The sequence below is a fragment of the Balaenoptera ricei genome, chromosome X (genome assembly GCF_028023285.1).
Source record: "Balaenoptera ricei isolate mBalRic1 chromosome X, mBalRic1.hap2, whole genome shotgun sequence".
Lineage (NCBI taxonomy): Eukaryota > Metazoa > Chordata > Mammalia > Artiodactyla > Balaenopteridae > Balaenoptera > Balaenoptera ricei.
Window position 1 is genome coordinate 44,117,139 of NC_082660.1, and position 17,323 is coordinate 44,134,461.

General features: G+C 47.5%; 1 protein-coding gene across 6 annotated transcripts; it reads left to right on the forward strand.

Annotated features, from left to right (window-relative positions):
- The first annotated feature begins 6,961 nt into the window (after positions 1 to 6,961).
- Positions 6,962 to 17,186, forward strand: PORCN (porcupine O-acyltransferase). Of its 6 annotated transcripts, none has more exons than XM_059911197.1 (14): positions 6,962 to 7,076; positions 7,743 to 7,915; positions 9,180 to 9,372; positions 9,697 to 9,740; positions 10,126 to 10,307; positions 10,389 to 10,519; positions 10,635 to 10,652; positions 11,985 to 12,110; positions 12,271 to 12,371; positions 13,428 to 13,504; positions 13,598 to 13,661; positions 13,778 to 13,863; positions 14,888 to 14,998; positions 16,911 to 17,186. In XM_059911197.1, the coding sequence occupies exons 2-14, from the start codon at positions 7,780 to 7,782 to the stop codon at positions 17,010 to 17,012; spliced, it is 1,371 nt and encodes a 456-aa protein (XP_059767180.1). In that variant the 5' UTR covers positions 6,962 to 7,076; positions 7,743 to 7,779; the 3' UTR covers positions 17,013 to 17,186. The 6 variants fall into 6 exon arrangements, with proteins under 6 accessions (XP_059767180.1, XP_059767181.1, XP_059767182.1 ...); XM_059911198.1 differs by lacking the exon at positions 10,635 to 10,652 and adding an exon at positions 11,871 to 11,885; XM_059911199.1 differs by lacking the exon at positions 10,635 to 10,652.
- Positions 17,187 to 17,323: the final 137 nt, after the last annotated feature.

Below are 17,323 nucleotides of genomic sequence, written 5' to 3' on the forward strand. Positions count from 1 at the left end.
ATTCGTGGTTTTTTTGTTGTTGTTGTTCTCAACTTTAAAAGTAATCTACCTCTTAAAATTTGTAGTTTAATACTTGTTTGGTGAATTTGTGCCACTTTAACCCTTTCACTATCATTCCCATTTTGTTACATTTCTGTTATGGGGACTTTATGTTGAAATATTGTATAAAGCGTTTGTAGCAGTTTAAAAATAAAATATTTAAAATTATTTAAATTGTTTTGGACGCTTCAATTGTGTTATACATGATTTACATTTTACCTTTTGTTTGAGTTGTTAATCTGGAGAGTGTTCTTGTATTGAAGTTTGCTGTTCGTAATTTTATTGTTTCTTGTTGGAGAGTGATATAAAAGACTATTCTGATGAAAACATTAAAATTTACAAATTGACATACAAAAGGGGTTGTCCGTTGATTTTAACCAATGTAGCCTTGAGAGAGAGAGAGAGAGGTTAATTATAGACAGACAAGTTAAGAGTGGTGTTTGCTATTTTTCCCCTTCCAGCATGAAATAAATCATTTGAGCTTGTCAGATGTACAGAAAGTTTTCTTATGCTGTTGCTAGCAAGCACTTAATGACAGGGGGGAATTCAAATGATGCATTTTATATCATTGCAACCAATAAAAAACTTTCTAAAAGCTGTGAAAAAAAAATCCTACCAGGGATTGAACCCGTGCCCCCTGCAGTGGAAGCACAGAGTCCTAACCACTGGACCGCCAGGGAAGTCCCAAACTGAAGTAACTTTTGAACAAGGTATCCATCAGGCTACAGACAAAATGGACTGTAACAAATACCTCTAGTTGGTAGACTTCTCTTCCACAGTGAATCAGGTTAGTGAATCTGAAACTACTGAATGTGTACTTTAGGACTGAGCAAATAAGTAAAATTCTTGTGGCTAATGAGAATCAGGTTTCTCACTGTTGGAGAAGGGAGTTACAAACAGAAAGGGAAACAGAGAAAGGCTCGGATGAACACTCTGGTGTTGGATTGGTATTGTACAGTAGATGTCAGTAGGAACTCATGGATTTTAATGTATAAGTAGAAAGATAGATGTGTGTATGGATTTACATACATATGTGTATATGGATTCACAACATATACGCATCCATATTATATCCTAACTCTGTCCACGGAGAGGGCCCAGAATCAGCAACACTACAGAAGCAATGAGCACTTCTAGTGCCCAGATCTTGGTGCCCTAAGTGCCATTATCCACTCAAAGAAAACGAAGCTTCTTTGGAGAAATGTCTGAGTCCAGGGCCAGGACTGGGAAAGTACAAGATGAGCCTGAAACATCTTGATGTGATCTAAAGGAAAGATGTGCTTTAAAAAATGATGGAGACATGCCAAAAGGACACAGGAGCCAGCTCGAAGAGACTCCCACTGGCCAAAACTAGAACAATTTGAGCATTAAAATAAATAATCACAGTTCTTTTAAACAAATGGCGTTGGGAAAACTGGATATCCACATGCAAAAGAATGAAGTTGGGTCATATCATATACAAAAATTAACTCACAATGGATCAAACATATAAATGGTAGACCTAAAACTATAAAACTCTTGGAAGAAAACAGAGGGAAAGCTTCATGACATTGGATTTAGTAATGATTTCTTGGATATGACACCAAAAGCACAGGCAACAAAAGAAAAAAATAGGTAAGTCGGCTATGTCAAAATTAAGAACTTCTGTGTATCAAAGGACACAATCAACAGAGTGAAAAGGCAATCCATGGAATGGGAAAGAATATTTACAAATCATATATCTGATAAGGGGCTAATATCCAGAACATACAAAGAACCCCTACAACTCAACAACAACAACAACCATTTTCAAATGAGCAAAGGACTTGAATAGACATTTCTCCAAAGAATATATATAAATGAGGCCAATAACCACATGAAAAGATTATAAACATCACTAATCATTAGGGAAATACAAGTCAAAACCACAGTGAGGGGCTTCCCTGGTGGCGCAGTGGTTAAGAATCCGCCTGCCAAGGCAGGGGACACGGGTTCGAGCCCTGGTCCGGGAAGATCCCACATGTCGCGGAGCAACGAAGCCCGTGCGCCACAGCTACTGAGCCCGCGTGCCACAACCACTGAAGCCCTTGTGCCTAGAGCCGGTGCTCTGCAACAAGAGAAGCTACCGCAACGAGAAGCCCATGCACTGCAACAAAGAGTAGCCCCCGCTCGCCGCAATTAAAGAAAGCCCATGCGCAGCAAAGACCCAATGCAGCCAAAACTAAAATAAACAAATAAATTTATAATTAAAAAAAAACAAACCACAGTGAGATACCACCTCATACCCATTAGGGTGACTACTGTAAAAATAAATAAATAAATAAAATAACAAAAAATAACAAGGGTTGGTTAGGATAACCTTGTTGGAACTCCTGTGCACTGTTGGTTGGAATGTGAAATGCTGCAGTCATTGCAGAAAACAATATGGTGGTTCCTCAGAAAACTAAGAATAGAATTACCATATGATACAGCAATTCCATTTCTGGACATATAATCAAAAGAATTGAAAGCAGGGTCTCAGAGAGGCATCTGTACACCTGTGTTCATAGTAGCATTATTCATAATAGCCAAAAGGTGGAAGCAACCCAAGTGTTCACCAATGGATGAATGGATAAGCAAAATGTAGCATATACATATAATGGAATATTATTCAGTCTTTAAAAAGAAGGAGATTCTGACACATGCTACAATATGGATGAACCTTGAGGACATTATGCTAAGTGAAATAAGCCAGTCACAAAAGGGCGAATACTGTATGATTCCATTTACATGAGGTACTTAGAGTAGCCAAATTCATAGAAACAGAAAGTAAAATGGTGGTTGCCAGGGGTTGGGGGACGAGGGAAGGGGAATTGATGTTTAACAGGTATGGAGTTTAAGTTTGGAAAGAGGAAAAAAGTTCTGGAGATGGATGGTGGTGTTGATTGCACAACAATGTGAATATATTTAATGCCACTGAATTGTGCACTTAAAAATGGTTAAGATGGACTTCCCTGGTGGTGCAGGGGTTAAGAATCTGCCTGCCAACGCAGGGGACATGGGTTCGAGCCCTGGTCCGGGAAGATTCCACATGCTGAGGAGCAACTAAGCCCGTGTGCCACAACTACTGAGCCTGTGCTCTAGAGCCCACGAGCCACAACTACTGAGCCCGCATGCCACAACTACTGAAGCCCGTGCGCCTAGAGCCCATGCTCCACAACAAGAGAAGCCACCGCAATGAGAAGCCCGTGCACCGCAACAAACAGTAGCCCCCAATCGCCGCAAAAAAAGAAAGCCCGTGCGCAGTAACGAAGACCCAATGTAGCCAAAAATAAATAAATAAATAAATGTATTTCTTTTTAAATGGTTAAGATGCTAAACTTTATGTTATGTGTATTTTATCACAGTTTAAAAAATTATGTTCAGTGAAAGAAACAAGACACAAAAGATTTGTGACTGTATGATTTCATTTATATGAAATGTCCAGAATAAGCAAATCCAGAATTAGATTAGTGGTTGCCTAGGGCTGTCAGGGACAGATAGGGAGTGAATGCTAACAGTCACAGGGTTTCTTTTTGGGGTGATCAAAATATCCTAAAATTAGATTGTGGTGATTTTTGCACAAGCCTATAAATACACTAACTACCATTGCCTTGCACAACTAACTTGGGTGAATTTTATGGTACGTAAATTATATCTCAATTAAGCTACTTTTATAACTACATAAAGAGAGTAACTGGGACTTCCCTGGTGGCGCAGTGGTTAAGAATCCACCTGCCAATACAGGGGACACGGGTTCGAGCCCTGGTCCGGGAAGATCCCACATACCATGGAGCAGCTAAGCCCGTGCGCCACAACTACTGAAGCCCCCGCACCTAGAGCCCGTGCTCCACAACAAGAGAAGCCACGCAATGAAGACTAGCCCCCGCTCGCCGCAACTAGAGAAAGCCCACGCACACCAACGAAGACCCAACGCAGCCAAAAATAAATTAATTAATAAATTAATTTTAAAAAGATAGTAACTGATTTTAACCTGTAAATTTTGAGTCCCACACTGATACAAATAAACAAATGAATAAATAAATACATGGGGAAGAAGAGAAAGCTCTTTCTCACAGTAGAATCCCAGCTATACATGTAAAAGAAAATCATCATATGGCCACCATCATAGTAGTAATTGCTTCAGGCAAGAATCACCAATGGATGCTAAACTGGTGAGTGGAAGTTTGACGAAAAATAGGAAAGATACATAATCTCAAAGTATGTCCCTACAAGATACTTATTAATTACAAAGGGGAAAGAGTACATTTCCGTGGAGAAACCTGGAAAACACCACCTTAATCGAATGATCAAAGCTAATACCAACAATTTGGAATTAACCAATGCTTTGTGCTTCCGGATACACTGAGGAGAACACAGCGTCACTTCTGTGGAATTCCTGCCCAAAATGCATAATCCAAATCTAATCTTGAGGAAACATCAGATAAACCCAAATTTAAGGACATTCTTCCAAAGCACTGACCTGTGCTCTTTGAAAACATCAAGATCGTGAAAGTTAATGGAAGATGGAGACATTGTTCCAGATTGAAAGAGACCAAAAAGACCTGATAAAGGAATGCAGCTCGTGACCTAGGATTTCCTTTTCCTAGGAAATAAAAGGACAGTATTGGCACACCCACTAGGATGGCTAGAATCAAAGAGTCAGATAACAAAGTGTTTGTGAAGACGTGGAGAAATTGGAACCCTCAAACTCTGCTGGTAGGAACGTAAGAAAATGTCCTTGTTCTTAGAAATTTTATACTGAAGTATTTAATTGAAAGGGCATCACACCTGCAACTACGATCAAATACTTTAGAAAAAATTATAGATAGATAGATAGACAGATAGATAGATAGATAGAGATATACTGAGAGAAAAAGAGAGACAAAATGAGAGAGAGAAAACATTCTGAGGCTTGGCAATTTTTTTTTTTTTGTCAATCTAATAAGCAAAGAATGGGATCTCTTTGTCTTAATTTTCATCTTTAATTACAGGGAGGCCATTTAAAATGTCCTAGAAACTATAACCCAGAATGACTACAAAGGCTATAAAGTCTGACAGATATTTATTGAGTGCCCACTCTCTACTAAGCTCCAGCGGTAAAAATATGAAACATCACACCTAGTAGATATGAAATCATATCTGTTGTTTTAATTTTGCATTTCCCTGATAAAGAGATTGAGTTATCTTTTCATATATTATACATATTGGCCATTTCAAGTGACTTCTGCCGTGAATTACCTATTCATGTCTACTGTCCATTTTCTAGTGTATTGTTTGTCCTTTTCTTATTGATTTGTAGATGCCCTTTATATGTCCTAGAATCTAGAGACTAGTTCTTTGTCACACACATCAAAAGACTAGATGGAAACAATCAAGTCTGTGAAGCTCAGGGTACGCATAGTGAGGATCTTCCAGTTTTAAATGCCAGGTCTTGCAACCAAAGGAAATATTTCTTGCTCGTGCTGTGGGTCATTGTTGACTCGATTTGAGTATGTTTGAAAACTGAGGAAAAAATTAGAATGAAGTCTAAGTCATAAAATTTATGGCCTGTATTCTGCTGTTAAGGAAAGGAATTAATATTTGTGCATCTGGCCTATGTAATTATCCATTACAGTTGACCACTGAACAACTGGGGGGGGGGGTTTCAATCCGTTTATAATTCATAGCCGGCCTTCCATACCCACAGTTCCTCCACATCCCAGGAATCAACCAAACAAGGACTGTGTGGTACCGTAGTATTTACTATTGAAAAATATCCACCTATCAGTGGATTGTGCAGTTCAAACCTGCGTTGTTCAAGAGTCAACTGTTAAATATTTTTCATTTGTAATATATGCATATTCATTTATGAGTTAAAACTCCATTTAACTTCATGTTAACATTTTTTTAAAGAGAGGAGACATGCATTTCTCTTCAATTGCCATTGGTATTTCCAAGCAAAGAACTGCTAATCCCACTCTTTTGTTTAACAGAAAGGGACACTGAAGCCCGGGGAGTGGGCATGGCTTGCCCAGCTCCATACAGGCAGGCATTAATCTGATTAGAACCTGTTTTCCTTAGCTCCTCAGGTCAGGGTGGGGTCCAGCTTGACCTTGGCTTCCTTCTCCCTTCCACTTGATAGCTAAGTAAGTATGCAGTCCGTGCCCAATAAATGCTCCTTTGGAAAAAGGCCCTTCATCAGCCTAGGGACAGAGCGGAGTGTCCAGACACTGCAGGGTAGGGTAGGCAGACAGCAAGTGCTGCATAAATCCTCAGAGTTGGTGCAGATAGGGCCCAATACAAACCATTGTTGGGGACGCTGTAAGTGCTTTATAAATGCTCCCAGTCGGTGCTCCGTACTAGCCTCCGGAAGGAGTCCCTAAGGGAAAGCACAGGCGCCTAATTCTTGCTCCTAGGTGACAGTCAGTACTGGTGTTTCTGGCCGGTCCCTGGTGCTGGAGAGGGTTGGAAATTCCCATAGTTCCTTCACAGTATGGGAAAGGAGAGACCTCGGTTTATTTTCCCATCTGTGAAAAGGGGGCACAACAGTGACACGAAGACGTGCGCGGGTGGGCAGTTTCGGGGGCGAGGCCGATGGCTGGGGAAACGGACTTTCTCTCCTCCCTCCCCCATCTTTCCCATCTCGGCTTCCAAGGATTAGGAATTTGGCGTTTGGACAGTTTGTTCTTGGACGGCCAGAAGACCTCCCGACGCGACCCTTCAGGGACTGGCACATCAAGAGGTCGGAAAGGTGCGGGATCCAACGTTCCACGCGCCGACGTCCTCCCGCGCCCGGCTCCCCTCAACCTCCCGCTCCTCCTTCCCTCAATCCTCCCGCTCCCCTCCTCCTCCGTCCCCGCCCCGCTCCTGTCCTCTTATTGGCCGAGCGGGCCGGCCGGGCCTCCCCGGGATTTAAAGGGCCCGCTCTCCGCGCCGCCCTGGGAGCCGCAGCTGGTCCCGGCCTTGCGGCCTGCGGGGGAGGCTGCCCGGAGGAGGCGGCGACGGTGGCGGCGGCTGTACGTCCCCGGCCCCCTGGACCGCAGCTTTCTTACTGCCAGGTAGGTCGCCGGTAGTGCACGTGCGGCTCTCCCGCTCGCATCCTGAGCCGGCCTCCCCTTGCGGGTCTGCAGCGCGTGTGCTAGGGCCCCCTCTCCATCACCTTTCCAACTCTCCCTTCTGCTGTGTCCCTTACCACCACCTCCACCTCCCTGCAGCCCCCGGGCCTGGGCAGGGCTTTGTTGGCGGCCGGGAGAGGCCGGGTGGGGGTGGGATGGGGCGCGCGGGGGATACAGGACACCCCCCACATCCGTTCAAGGAGAGATGCACACGGCCCCCAAGTGTCACAGGATCTCCCTCTCTGCCCTCCACACTGAGTGACTCTACCTCGGAAACCAGGGAGCCCCCCAATTTGATATACGGGCCTAGAATGTACACCATTCAATCACTATCGGACCCGGACTGTTCCCAGCATACAAGAAACACAGGTCCTTCATTCACCGCAGGTCATGGGCTGTGTGTGTGCACCCAGAACACCCCCCCACACACAGCTGGCGGCTCAATCTGATGTACCTGACACTCACACCCTCCCCCAGCCCCCCAGTACCCTGTCTCTACAAGGGTTGGACAGCCCCAGACTGAAATCTGAGTGCTCAAGTCCATCTCTTGAGCATCGTCTGCCCCGTGGACATCCCAGCTAAGCTCCTTCTATGTCCCCCCTTTGGCAGGTCTATCCATCTGTCCATCCATCCGTGGGGGTCCACAATGGCCACCTTCAGCCGCCAGGAATTTTTCCAGCAGCTGCTGCAGGGCTGTCTCCTGCCTACTGCCCAGCAGGGCCTTGACCAGATCTGGCTGCTCCTTGCCATCTGCCTCGTCTGCCGCCTCCTGTGGAGGCTTGGTAAGTGCCTGCCACACCATGGGCCCCCACGCCAGGCCAAATCACACCTACCACGTTCATCCATACCAAGCCCCACTTTATCCTGACACATCTTGCTAAGCCAAGCCAGGCTCATACACGTCCAGCCTACCACAGCCCACCAGGCTAAGCGCCATTCTACCACACCACGTCCTACTAACCCAGCCACCCCATGCTACACCACACCAAGCCACATCCTGCCATGCCAAGCCACATCCTGCCATGCCAAGCCATACCTTTCCGTATCCCTGGGTTCTGGGACTGTTGAAAGCTGAGGTTCTTGGATATTGGGATCCTGAAATGCCTACATCCCAAGGTTATAAGATTCTGAAATGCTGATGTCACAGGGTTATGGAAAGTACCGTGTATCTCAAAGTGCCGTGTTATAGAGTTTGGGGATTCTGACAAGTTGAAATTCTCACATTCCAGGCTTCCAAAATGCTGGCATTCTGGATTTCTGGAATCAAGGCATGATAAAGTCTCTGGATTCTAGGATTCTGGAATGTTTCCACAAATCGTGGCAAGCCTATATCCAAACAACAAGATCCCAAGTACCCGAGATTCCTATGGGATGCTGAGAATTTTGGAAATCTGAGATTCAGAAGTTCTACGCTTTCTTTTTTCTTGTTCTTTAATTTTAAATGGATGTTTTATTTTTTCCCCAGGTTTATCATTTTGAAAAGTTTCAAAGTTACTGAAAAGCTAAGTTGAAAGAATAGTACAATGAACACCCATATATGCATCACCCGATTCTCCAACTGTCAACATCTTGCCACATTAGCTCGCCCTATCTACCTATCTATCTACCTATCTACCTATCTATCCGTCCGTCCATCTGCCTATCTCTCTATCTATCATCTTCCTGAATCACTTGAATAACCTGCTGACACTTCATCCCAAATCCTCTTGCGTGTGTCCCCCAAGAACAAAGACATCTTCCCCCCACAGCCATAGTCTCAACCATCACCCCTCAGGAAATTTAATCTTGATGCCATAATATTATTCAATATAAGTTATTCAAATTTCCTCCAGGGTTCCCAAAGTGACCTTTATAGATGTCTCTTTTCTTTAAACCCAAGCCCTGCCACCTCCCCAGCTCCCCAACACCTGCTTTGGGCCCCCTGCAATCCCACCACGTTCCAACCTCTAAGCCTTTCCCTGAGCTACGTCCTCTGCCCAGGCTGCCCTTCTACCAGCCCTGCTCTAATTCCCTTTCTTGTTCTCTCTCTCTTTCTCTCACCCAAAGGGTTGCCATCCTACCTGAAGCATGCAAGCACCGTGGCAGGCGGGTTCTTCAGCCTCTACCACTTCTTCCAGCTGCACATGGTTTGGGTCGTGCTGCTCAGCCTCCTGTGCTACCTCGTGCTGTTCCTCTGCCGACATTCCTCCCATCGCGGCGTCTTCCTCTCCGTCACCATCCTCATCTACCTACTCATGGGGTATGGGTGTATGTCCTCATCCCCACGCTGTCAGCAGAAGGGCGGGGGTATCCCCAGGCCGCCCCTCCTGAGGCTGTCCAGGACAGGGAGGACGTGGGGTGTTTCTGGAGGGGGTGGAAATCTGGGAGACTTGTTCTTTCTGAAGGCTACACAGAACAGGCTGGACTTGAGCTCCCCCTGGAGGAGGGAGCCCTGGAGAACTATTCCTCCATGAGGTTGTGCAGGGCAGGGAAGGGTATACCCTCTCTGCACCTTGGTTTCCCCCCTTTGTGGTATCTGAGGCCAGGGGAGTCATAGGGCCAAGACCACCACCTTTTTCCTCAGTGAGATGCACATGGTGGACACCGTGACATGGCACAAGATGAGAGGTAGGCAGCCCTGGCCCTCTCCCCTGCCCCAGCCCTCCAGCCCCACTCCACATCTCCTAACTCCCCCCACCCTGTCTTTCCTTCCCCACTTTTCTCCCTCATCTGCCTAGCCCACTGGACACGCAGCCCTTAGATTCCCCTTACATCTGTGTTTCTCTCTACCATGTCTCTTCCCCATCTGTCTGTCCCATCTCATGTCCATGCCTGACTCTCTTGAGTCAGGACATCTGCCAGTCCTGGGCCTACCTGCTCACCTGCCTGTCTGGCCCCATGCCCACCTCTCCACACTTGCTCTTCTTTCTTACCGCCTCTCACCTGGTGTTCCCCATCCCCCCATGCTGACCTGCTCTCTGCTCATCCACTTGACCATGGGCACCACACCTAGGGGCCCAGATGATTGTGGCCATGAAGGCGGTGTCTCTGGGCTTCGACCTGGACCGGGGTGAGGTGGGTGCAGTGCCCTCGCCCGTGGAGTTCATGGGCTACCTCTACTTCGTGGGCACCATCGTCTTTGGGCCCTGGATATCCTTCCACAGCTACCTACAGGCCGTCCAAGGCCGCCCGCTGGTGAGGTCCTGGGTGGACAGGTGGGCAGGGACCATGGGAAGCCACCATGGGGCAGTGTTCATGGAGCCTTGATCCCCACAGAGCCGCCGATGGCTGCAGAAGGTGGCCCGGAGTCTGGCGCTGGCCCTGCTGTGCCTTGTGCTGTCCACCTGTGTGGGCCCCTACCTCTTCCCGTACTTCATCCCCCTTGATGGTGACCGCCTCCTTCGCAAGTGAGCACAGCCTTCGAGGCCTCTGCCCAGCAGTGAGGGGGTTGGGGAGGGACCTGGGGTCTCCCCAGCTCTTGAGTTGTCTCTTAATGCTTCTGTCTGTCTTCTGTTACTACAGCAAGAAACGCAAAGCCAGGTAAATGAGGGCAGGTGCTGAGGGCGAGTGGGGCTGAATGGGGGTGGGTGCACAGTCTGTGACTGATCGGTTCTGTGAGTCTGAGACTGTCTGACCATCCACCCGGTGACTAGACAGAGACTGAGTGTCTGTGGCTGTGGTTTGACCAAGATTGGCCGTATGACTCCGTGTACAATGGATACTCCGTCACATACTGTGCCTGGCTGTCTGTCTGTTCTGCTATTTCACCACCAGAAGCAAGTTATGTGACTGCAATGGGGAGCCACAAGTATGTGTTGGTTGGTGACACTGACCTGTCTGTGACTCTAGCTAGGGGTTTGTATAGGTTGTTTACCTATCAGCCAGGGACTCCTGTGTGGGACTGGAGTTCTGGCTGTCTGGCTGGGCGGTTGCCCACAATGGGAGTATGTGGCTGTCACTGGATAGGATAAATCTGGCTTGTCTGTAACCCTGGCTGGGAATGGGTCTGACTGTCGCGTGTCGTGCGCATGTCTGTGATGGATTCTGCCTGTGGGTCTGCCTTCTCTGGCTCCTTGGTATTGTCTAGCTGAGGGGCAGAACCGACCATCCACCCCTGGTGTGACTAGGATTTCATCCAGCTATTTTACTGTATGACCTTCTCCCCTACTTATTGGCCGCTGATTGTGTCTGATGCTGAATGAGGCTCTGAAGGGTGGAATGACTTGCCCAGTGTCACCCAACTAAGCAGCCAGGCACTAATCCCAGGCCTGAATCCAGAACCTATGCTTTTTCCAGTGTAAGATGCTGCCTGTCTTTGACCGTGTCTGATTGTACAACTGACAGGATGACTGAGTGCAGAATTGTGTGTGCATGCATAACAGGGTGCTTGATGGTCTCTGTGCCTAACTAAAGGACTTCCGGGTACCTTATGGTCACCGAATCAGGTCAGAGAGCTTGGAGTCTGATAGTATGTGTGTCTGGCCATGTGGCTGTGAGGTCAGCCTCTAACAGTCCCTGGGTCTGGATGTCTGGCCACGTGAAGCTGCAGGACCGTGTCATATTATAGGGCAGCTCACACATCCATTTGAGCTACCTGAAACTAACTGATGGTGTACGGATGGATAGATGTGTGTGACTATCACAGCGCACCTCTTTTGCTGCCATATTTGTCTGTCTTGTTGATGAACAACTCAGGCCAGCCTCCAGGGCCTCTCTGACTCTCTTTCCTTTCTTCTCTGCTGCCTTCCTGACCCCTAGGGGCACCATGGTAAGGTGAGTCCACAGAGAGGGGCCAGGGATGCTGGCACATGGTGGGGTGTCATGCTGGGGCCTGGGCGTGATGCCTCTCTCTCCCTGGCTCCTTTCCCGCAGGTGGCTGCGAGCCTATGAGAGTGCTGTCTCCTTCCACTTCAGCAACTATTTTGTGGGCTTTCTGTCCGAGGCCACGGCCACGTTGGCGGGGGCTGGCTTCACCGAGGAGAAGGATCACCTGGAATGGTGGGGAGGGCTGGGGAGCCCCATCTCCCACAGGGTGCTGCCTAGAGGAGCTGCAGGGAGGAGGGGGGTGTTCCCGGGGGAGGGAACAGCCAAGAACAAAAGTGTAGCCGTCAGGTGGGTTGAAATCCCAAATGAGTTTGCGTGTCTCTTTTGCCCATAGGGACCTGACGGTCTCTAAGCCACTGAACGTGGAGCTGCCCCGGTCCATGGTGGAAGTTGTCACAAGCTGGAACCTGCCCATGTCTTATTGGCTAAATAACTGTGAGTCACCAAGTCACCACTCCAAGAGAGTTGGCAGTCCTCAACCCACACCCCTTTCACACATTCATACAACAAGCTGAAGATAGTAGGGACCAAAAAAATCTCCCAAATCCCTGCCCTTGTGGAGTTGACATTTTTGTGGGGGTAGCAGTATAATAATAAAAATAAAATACACAATAGTTCAGGTAGTGATAAGTGCTATGGTAAAAAAATAAATAAAGCAGGTAAAGATGATCTGGGAGTGTTAGGAGTGTGTGAGTAGGGGTAGATGCAATTTTAAATACATCATCCAGAGCAAGTCTCACTGAGGAGCTAACATTTGAGCAAAGACCGGAAGAAGGTGAGAGAGCAATCAATGCAAACATGTAGGGGAGGAATTTAACACATGGAAGGAACAGCAAGTGCAAAGGCCCTGAGGCAGGCGCATACCTGGCACATGTGAAAAACAGTGAGGAGACCAGTGTGGTGGGATCAGAGTAAGCGAGGGGACCGGTGGCAGGAGGTGAGGTTGGAGAGGTTACAGGGCCTGGTTCTGTAGGGCCTTTCTGGTCACAGGGAGGACTTTGGCTTTTTCTCTGAGAGAGATCTCAGAGCATGGGTCTGAGCAGAGGAGGTCCATGGGCTGACTTAGGTTGTACCAGGACCCTCTGGCTACTGTGAGGACAGACGGGGAGTGGGGGAGGGCAGAGTGGAAATGGGGAGGAGAGGTCAGATTCTGGATAAACTCTTAAGACAGAACTGACAGGATTTGCTGAGTTTGGTTATGGGCGTCAGGGGGCGGGGGGCAGATCAAGGGTGATAGTGAGGCTTTTGTCCTGAGGAACTGGAAGGGTGTAGTTGACACTGGCTGCACTTGGGAAAGACTATAAGGAGGAGCAGGTTGGGAGGGAAGATCAGGAGCTAACTTTTAGACAATGTGAAGTTGGAGGCCGTTATAAAGAGACTTCATCCTGGGGGCCCCAAGAGGTTGTGGGTATCCTCACCCTGCCCTATGGCCCTCCAGGAAGGGCAGGGGGGAATCTCAGGAGACTCTTGCCCCACATCTCCCCCCTGCAGATGTTTTCAAGAATGCTCTCCGCCTGGGGACCTTCTCAGCTGTGCTGGTCACCTATGCAGCCAGCGCCCTCCTGCACGTGAGCAGGGCAGAGCGGGACCAGGGTGGTAGCTGGATGGGGGTGGTAGGGCCTCCTCGTCACTCACCTCATTGCCCCCCACCCCCACCCCAGGGCTTCAGCTTCCACCTGGCTGCGGTGCTGCTGTCCCTGGCGTTTATCACTTACGTGGAGCACGGTGAGGGCGGAACCCAGCCCAGTAGATGGGATGGAAGGTTGGTGGTGGGCTGGAACCATGGTCCCCTGAGGCTAACCTGACGCCCTTACCTCTCCCCTGCCCCGCATCTGCCCTAGTCCTCCGAAAGCGCCTGGCTCGGATCCTCAGTGCCTGCATCTTGTCGAAACGGTGCCCACCAGACTGTTCACACCAGCATCGCTTGGTGAGGGTTCAGCCTAGGCAGCCTTGTGTCCAACTCTCCCCCTCAAAAATGACTTCTGTCTCCATCTTTTATCTGTCTCAGGGTGCCCAGCTTCCTCTTCCAGTGCCCGAACCACCCCCATAACCTCACCTCTATTCACTGGCATCCATTTATCTAACGAACATTTATCAAGCAACTGCTATATACCCACCTAGCGTTTATTTTCCCCAGTGAACATCTGTTGAGCACCTGCTGGTATCAGGCACTGTTCTAGGTGCTGGAGACACAGTGGTGAACAAAACAGACCAAAGTCCCAGCCCTCTGGGACAAACATTTTAACAGGGGAGACAGTAAATAAAAAATAAGTCAAGTATAATAGTTTGTTAGATTGTGATTAGTGCCAAGGAGAAAATACATAAGAGAAAGAGAAAGGGAAGTATCAGGGGCTGAGTGGTTTCAAGTTTAAATGGGGAGGTGACTTTTGAGTTCTTTAACTGAAGGAGGTGAGGGAGGGAAGCATTCCAGGCAAAGGGAACAACCAGAGTAAAGGCCCTGAGATGGGAGAGGCCCTGGAATATTTGAGCAACAGCGAGGAGGCCGGTATGGCTTGAGCAGAGTGAGTGAGAGGGGGACAGGTGGGCCCTGTAGGTCACAGTGGGGATTTGCTTTCATTTCAGTCTTTTTTTTTTCTCATTCTTTTTGCAACAAGAAGTATGGAGAATTTCAGATTTGCCTCCCACCCGACAACCAATGTTTATCACCGTAAACCCCCAGCTCAAAGCCCCATCCACCATTCTTCCTCCTCTGCCTGAATACTCACATCTCCCCCAACCTGGACGCTCTCATGCTAACAGTACCCTCATCCTTGGATACCCCTTGAGCTCCCATAGGAGGATCAGAACCATCTCTTTCCTACCCTGGGGGTGGGTGCCCTGGACATCCTCATTCCTGTGCCTTGTGCGTTTCCCTGTGTGCCCCTGCCCAAGTGGGGCTGGGGGATGGTGATTAGGTCCAGCTGCCAAGCATATCCATCTGTTCCCCACAGGGCCTGGGGGTGCGAGCCTTAAACCTGCTCTTTGGGGCCCTGGCCATCTTCCACCTGGCCTACCTGGGCTCCCTGTTCGATGTTGATGTGGACGACACCACAGAGGAGCAGGTGAGGTGGGGCCCTGGGCTGGGGGTTACCCAGGGATGTGCTACCTGTTCATGGGAACCATGAGGACAAAGGTGGGGAGGCCAAGGCATGGGAACCTTGTGTCATCTGTCTCCAGCTTGTGTAGCCACTGCTCCACCGTCCTTCTGTCCCATTGTCCCTCTGGTTGATTCATACTGTTGGGTCTTTTACTTGGGTGAAGTGTGCAAAATACATTTATTTTACTTATAAGATTTATTTTCTAGAGATGGCGTGCAAAATCCAGGTTTCACTTTTTTAAAAGTTAATTATTTCATCATATTTTTATTTAGGTAGAATTCGCAAGATTTCTTTATTTAATTTGTTAAAAAAAATAGTGTTACTTACATTGATTGTGCAAATCCTGGATTCTACTTAAAAAGTGTATGTTAAAATGTATATACTAGTTTTATGCAGGTGGAGTGTGCACATTCCAGGTTTTACTCCTTTTTAAATGAAAAACAATTTCAAAATAATGTTTATTCATATGGCACTAGCAGGATCCCGGTTTAGCTTCTCTTTTAGTTCATTTTTTTTCTTTTTTTTTTTTTGGCCATGCCGGGTGGCTTTCAGGATCTTAGTTCCCTGACCAGGGATTGAACCCTGGCCCCCGCAGTGAAAGCACCGAGTCCTAACCACTGCATGGCCAGGGAATACCCTGAATTAACTATTTAAAGTTTTAATAAAAATAAAACAAAAATTTTGTTTAAAAAGAAGCAAAACCCAGATTTTGCACATTCAACCTGAATAAAAAATTTAAAATTGTTTTTAATGACAAAATATAAAATAATATAAAGTTTTATTTTCAATTAAAAATTTAACTAAGGGAATTCCCTGGCTGTGCAGTGGTTAGGACTCGGCGCTTTCACTGCGGGGGCCAGGGTTCAATCCCTGGTCGGGGAACTAAGATCCCTCAAGCCACGTGGCATGACCAAAAAAAAAGTTAATGCATATCACGTGGTTGAAAAACCAAACAGTATTCAAGATATTCAGGGGAAAGTCTTATTCCTGCCGTCTTACCCCCACCCTCTTACAGGTAACCACTTTTATTCATTTTATTAAACTATCCTTCTAAAATTGAAGCATAATAAGCAGATATAAAAATATATTTTAATTCCCTCCCCCCTGCTTTTTACCCTAAAGGTAACACATGAATGACACTGTGCTGCATGTTGCTTTTTTCACATAATTCCTGAAAACCTTCCACATGAAGACATAGAGTGTCCTCGTTCATTTTTTCCATTGTGACACAATGTAGTTTGTCCCTTATTGGTGGACACCCAGGTGATTCCCACTCTTTTCCTATGGTAAGTGGTGCTGCAGCAAGTAATACCCTCACATCCATGTGGATTCACATAGGTGCAGACAGAGCTGTAGGATCTAGTCTTGACAGCAATGGAGAAGTTACCTTTTTGCCCTCCCACCAGCAGTGTGTGATCGTGCTTGATGCCCCGACAACAGAGTGCCTCTCAGACCTCATGGATATGTTTGCCAGTTTGAGTGGAGGAAGATGATGAGTGAGGCTGAGTATCTTTTCGTATATTTAAGAGCCATTTGGGTTTTTTTTTTCCTTTACTGAAAATGGCCTACTCACCTCCTTTGCTAATTTTTGTCTTTTTAAAAAATCAATTTCTAGGAGCTCTTTATATATAAGGGAAAGTACAGGTCAGAGAGTGGGACTGCCTTGTCTTGTTTTTTAAATTTTTGAAAGAGAAGAAAACACAAAAGAAAAAAACTAAATCTGCTTACCTTTCATATGTACCCAATCTCTTCTCTGGGGCCTCACTCAGGGTTGCAGTGGAGTCACAGAAACGTCCTTGAGCAAAGGATAGGTTTTCCTGAGACCTTCTTTGTTCTTGCTGAGTGGGACCGACCATCACCGCTTTCTCTCCCACAGGGCTACGGCATGGCATACACTGTCCACAAATGGTCAGAGCTCAGCTGGGCCAGTCACTGGGTCACTTTTGGATGCTGGATCTTCTACCGTCTCATAGGCTGAGGCACATCTGTGGACCCTCACAACTCTCTCAAGACCCCTTCTCAGGGTGCCAGCTCTGATGGGGGATGAGGGAAGGCCCTCTCTCTAATTATTGACCCTCTCTCCATCCTTGACCCCCCCAACACCCATACACACACACACACACACACACACACACACACACACACACACACATTTCCATGCCTGTCAATCCCCACCCCACCACAAGGCGGGAAGGGAGTGGTCCCTGCTGGGGCCTAGGGGCGGGGGATGCTTGGGGAAGCAGAGAGGGGGAGATCCAGGGCCTCCCCGCCTTCCTTGTCCCTTTTTAT

Excerpts from the sequence above, each read along its gene's own strand:
- PORCN (XM_059911197.1), top strand. The coding sequence starts at position 7,780 with ATGGCCACCTTCAGCCGCCAGGAATTTTTCCAGCAGCTGCTGCAGGGC. Across the intron at positions 9,741-10,125 it reads GACATGGCACAAGATGAGAG|GGGCCCAGATGATTGTGGCC; the intron begins GTAGGCAGCCCT and ends CACCACACCTAG. Across the intron at positions 13,505-13,597 it reads CAGCCAGCGCCCTCCTGCAC|GGCTTCAGCTTCCACCTGGC; the intron begins GTGAGCAGGGCA and ends CCCCCACCCCAG.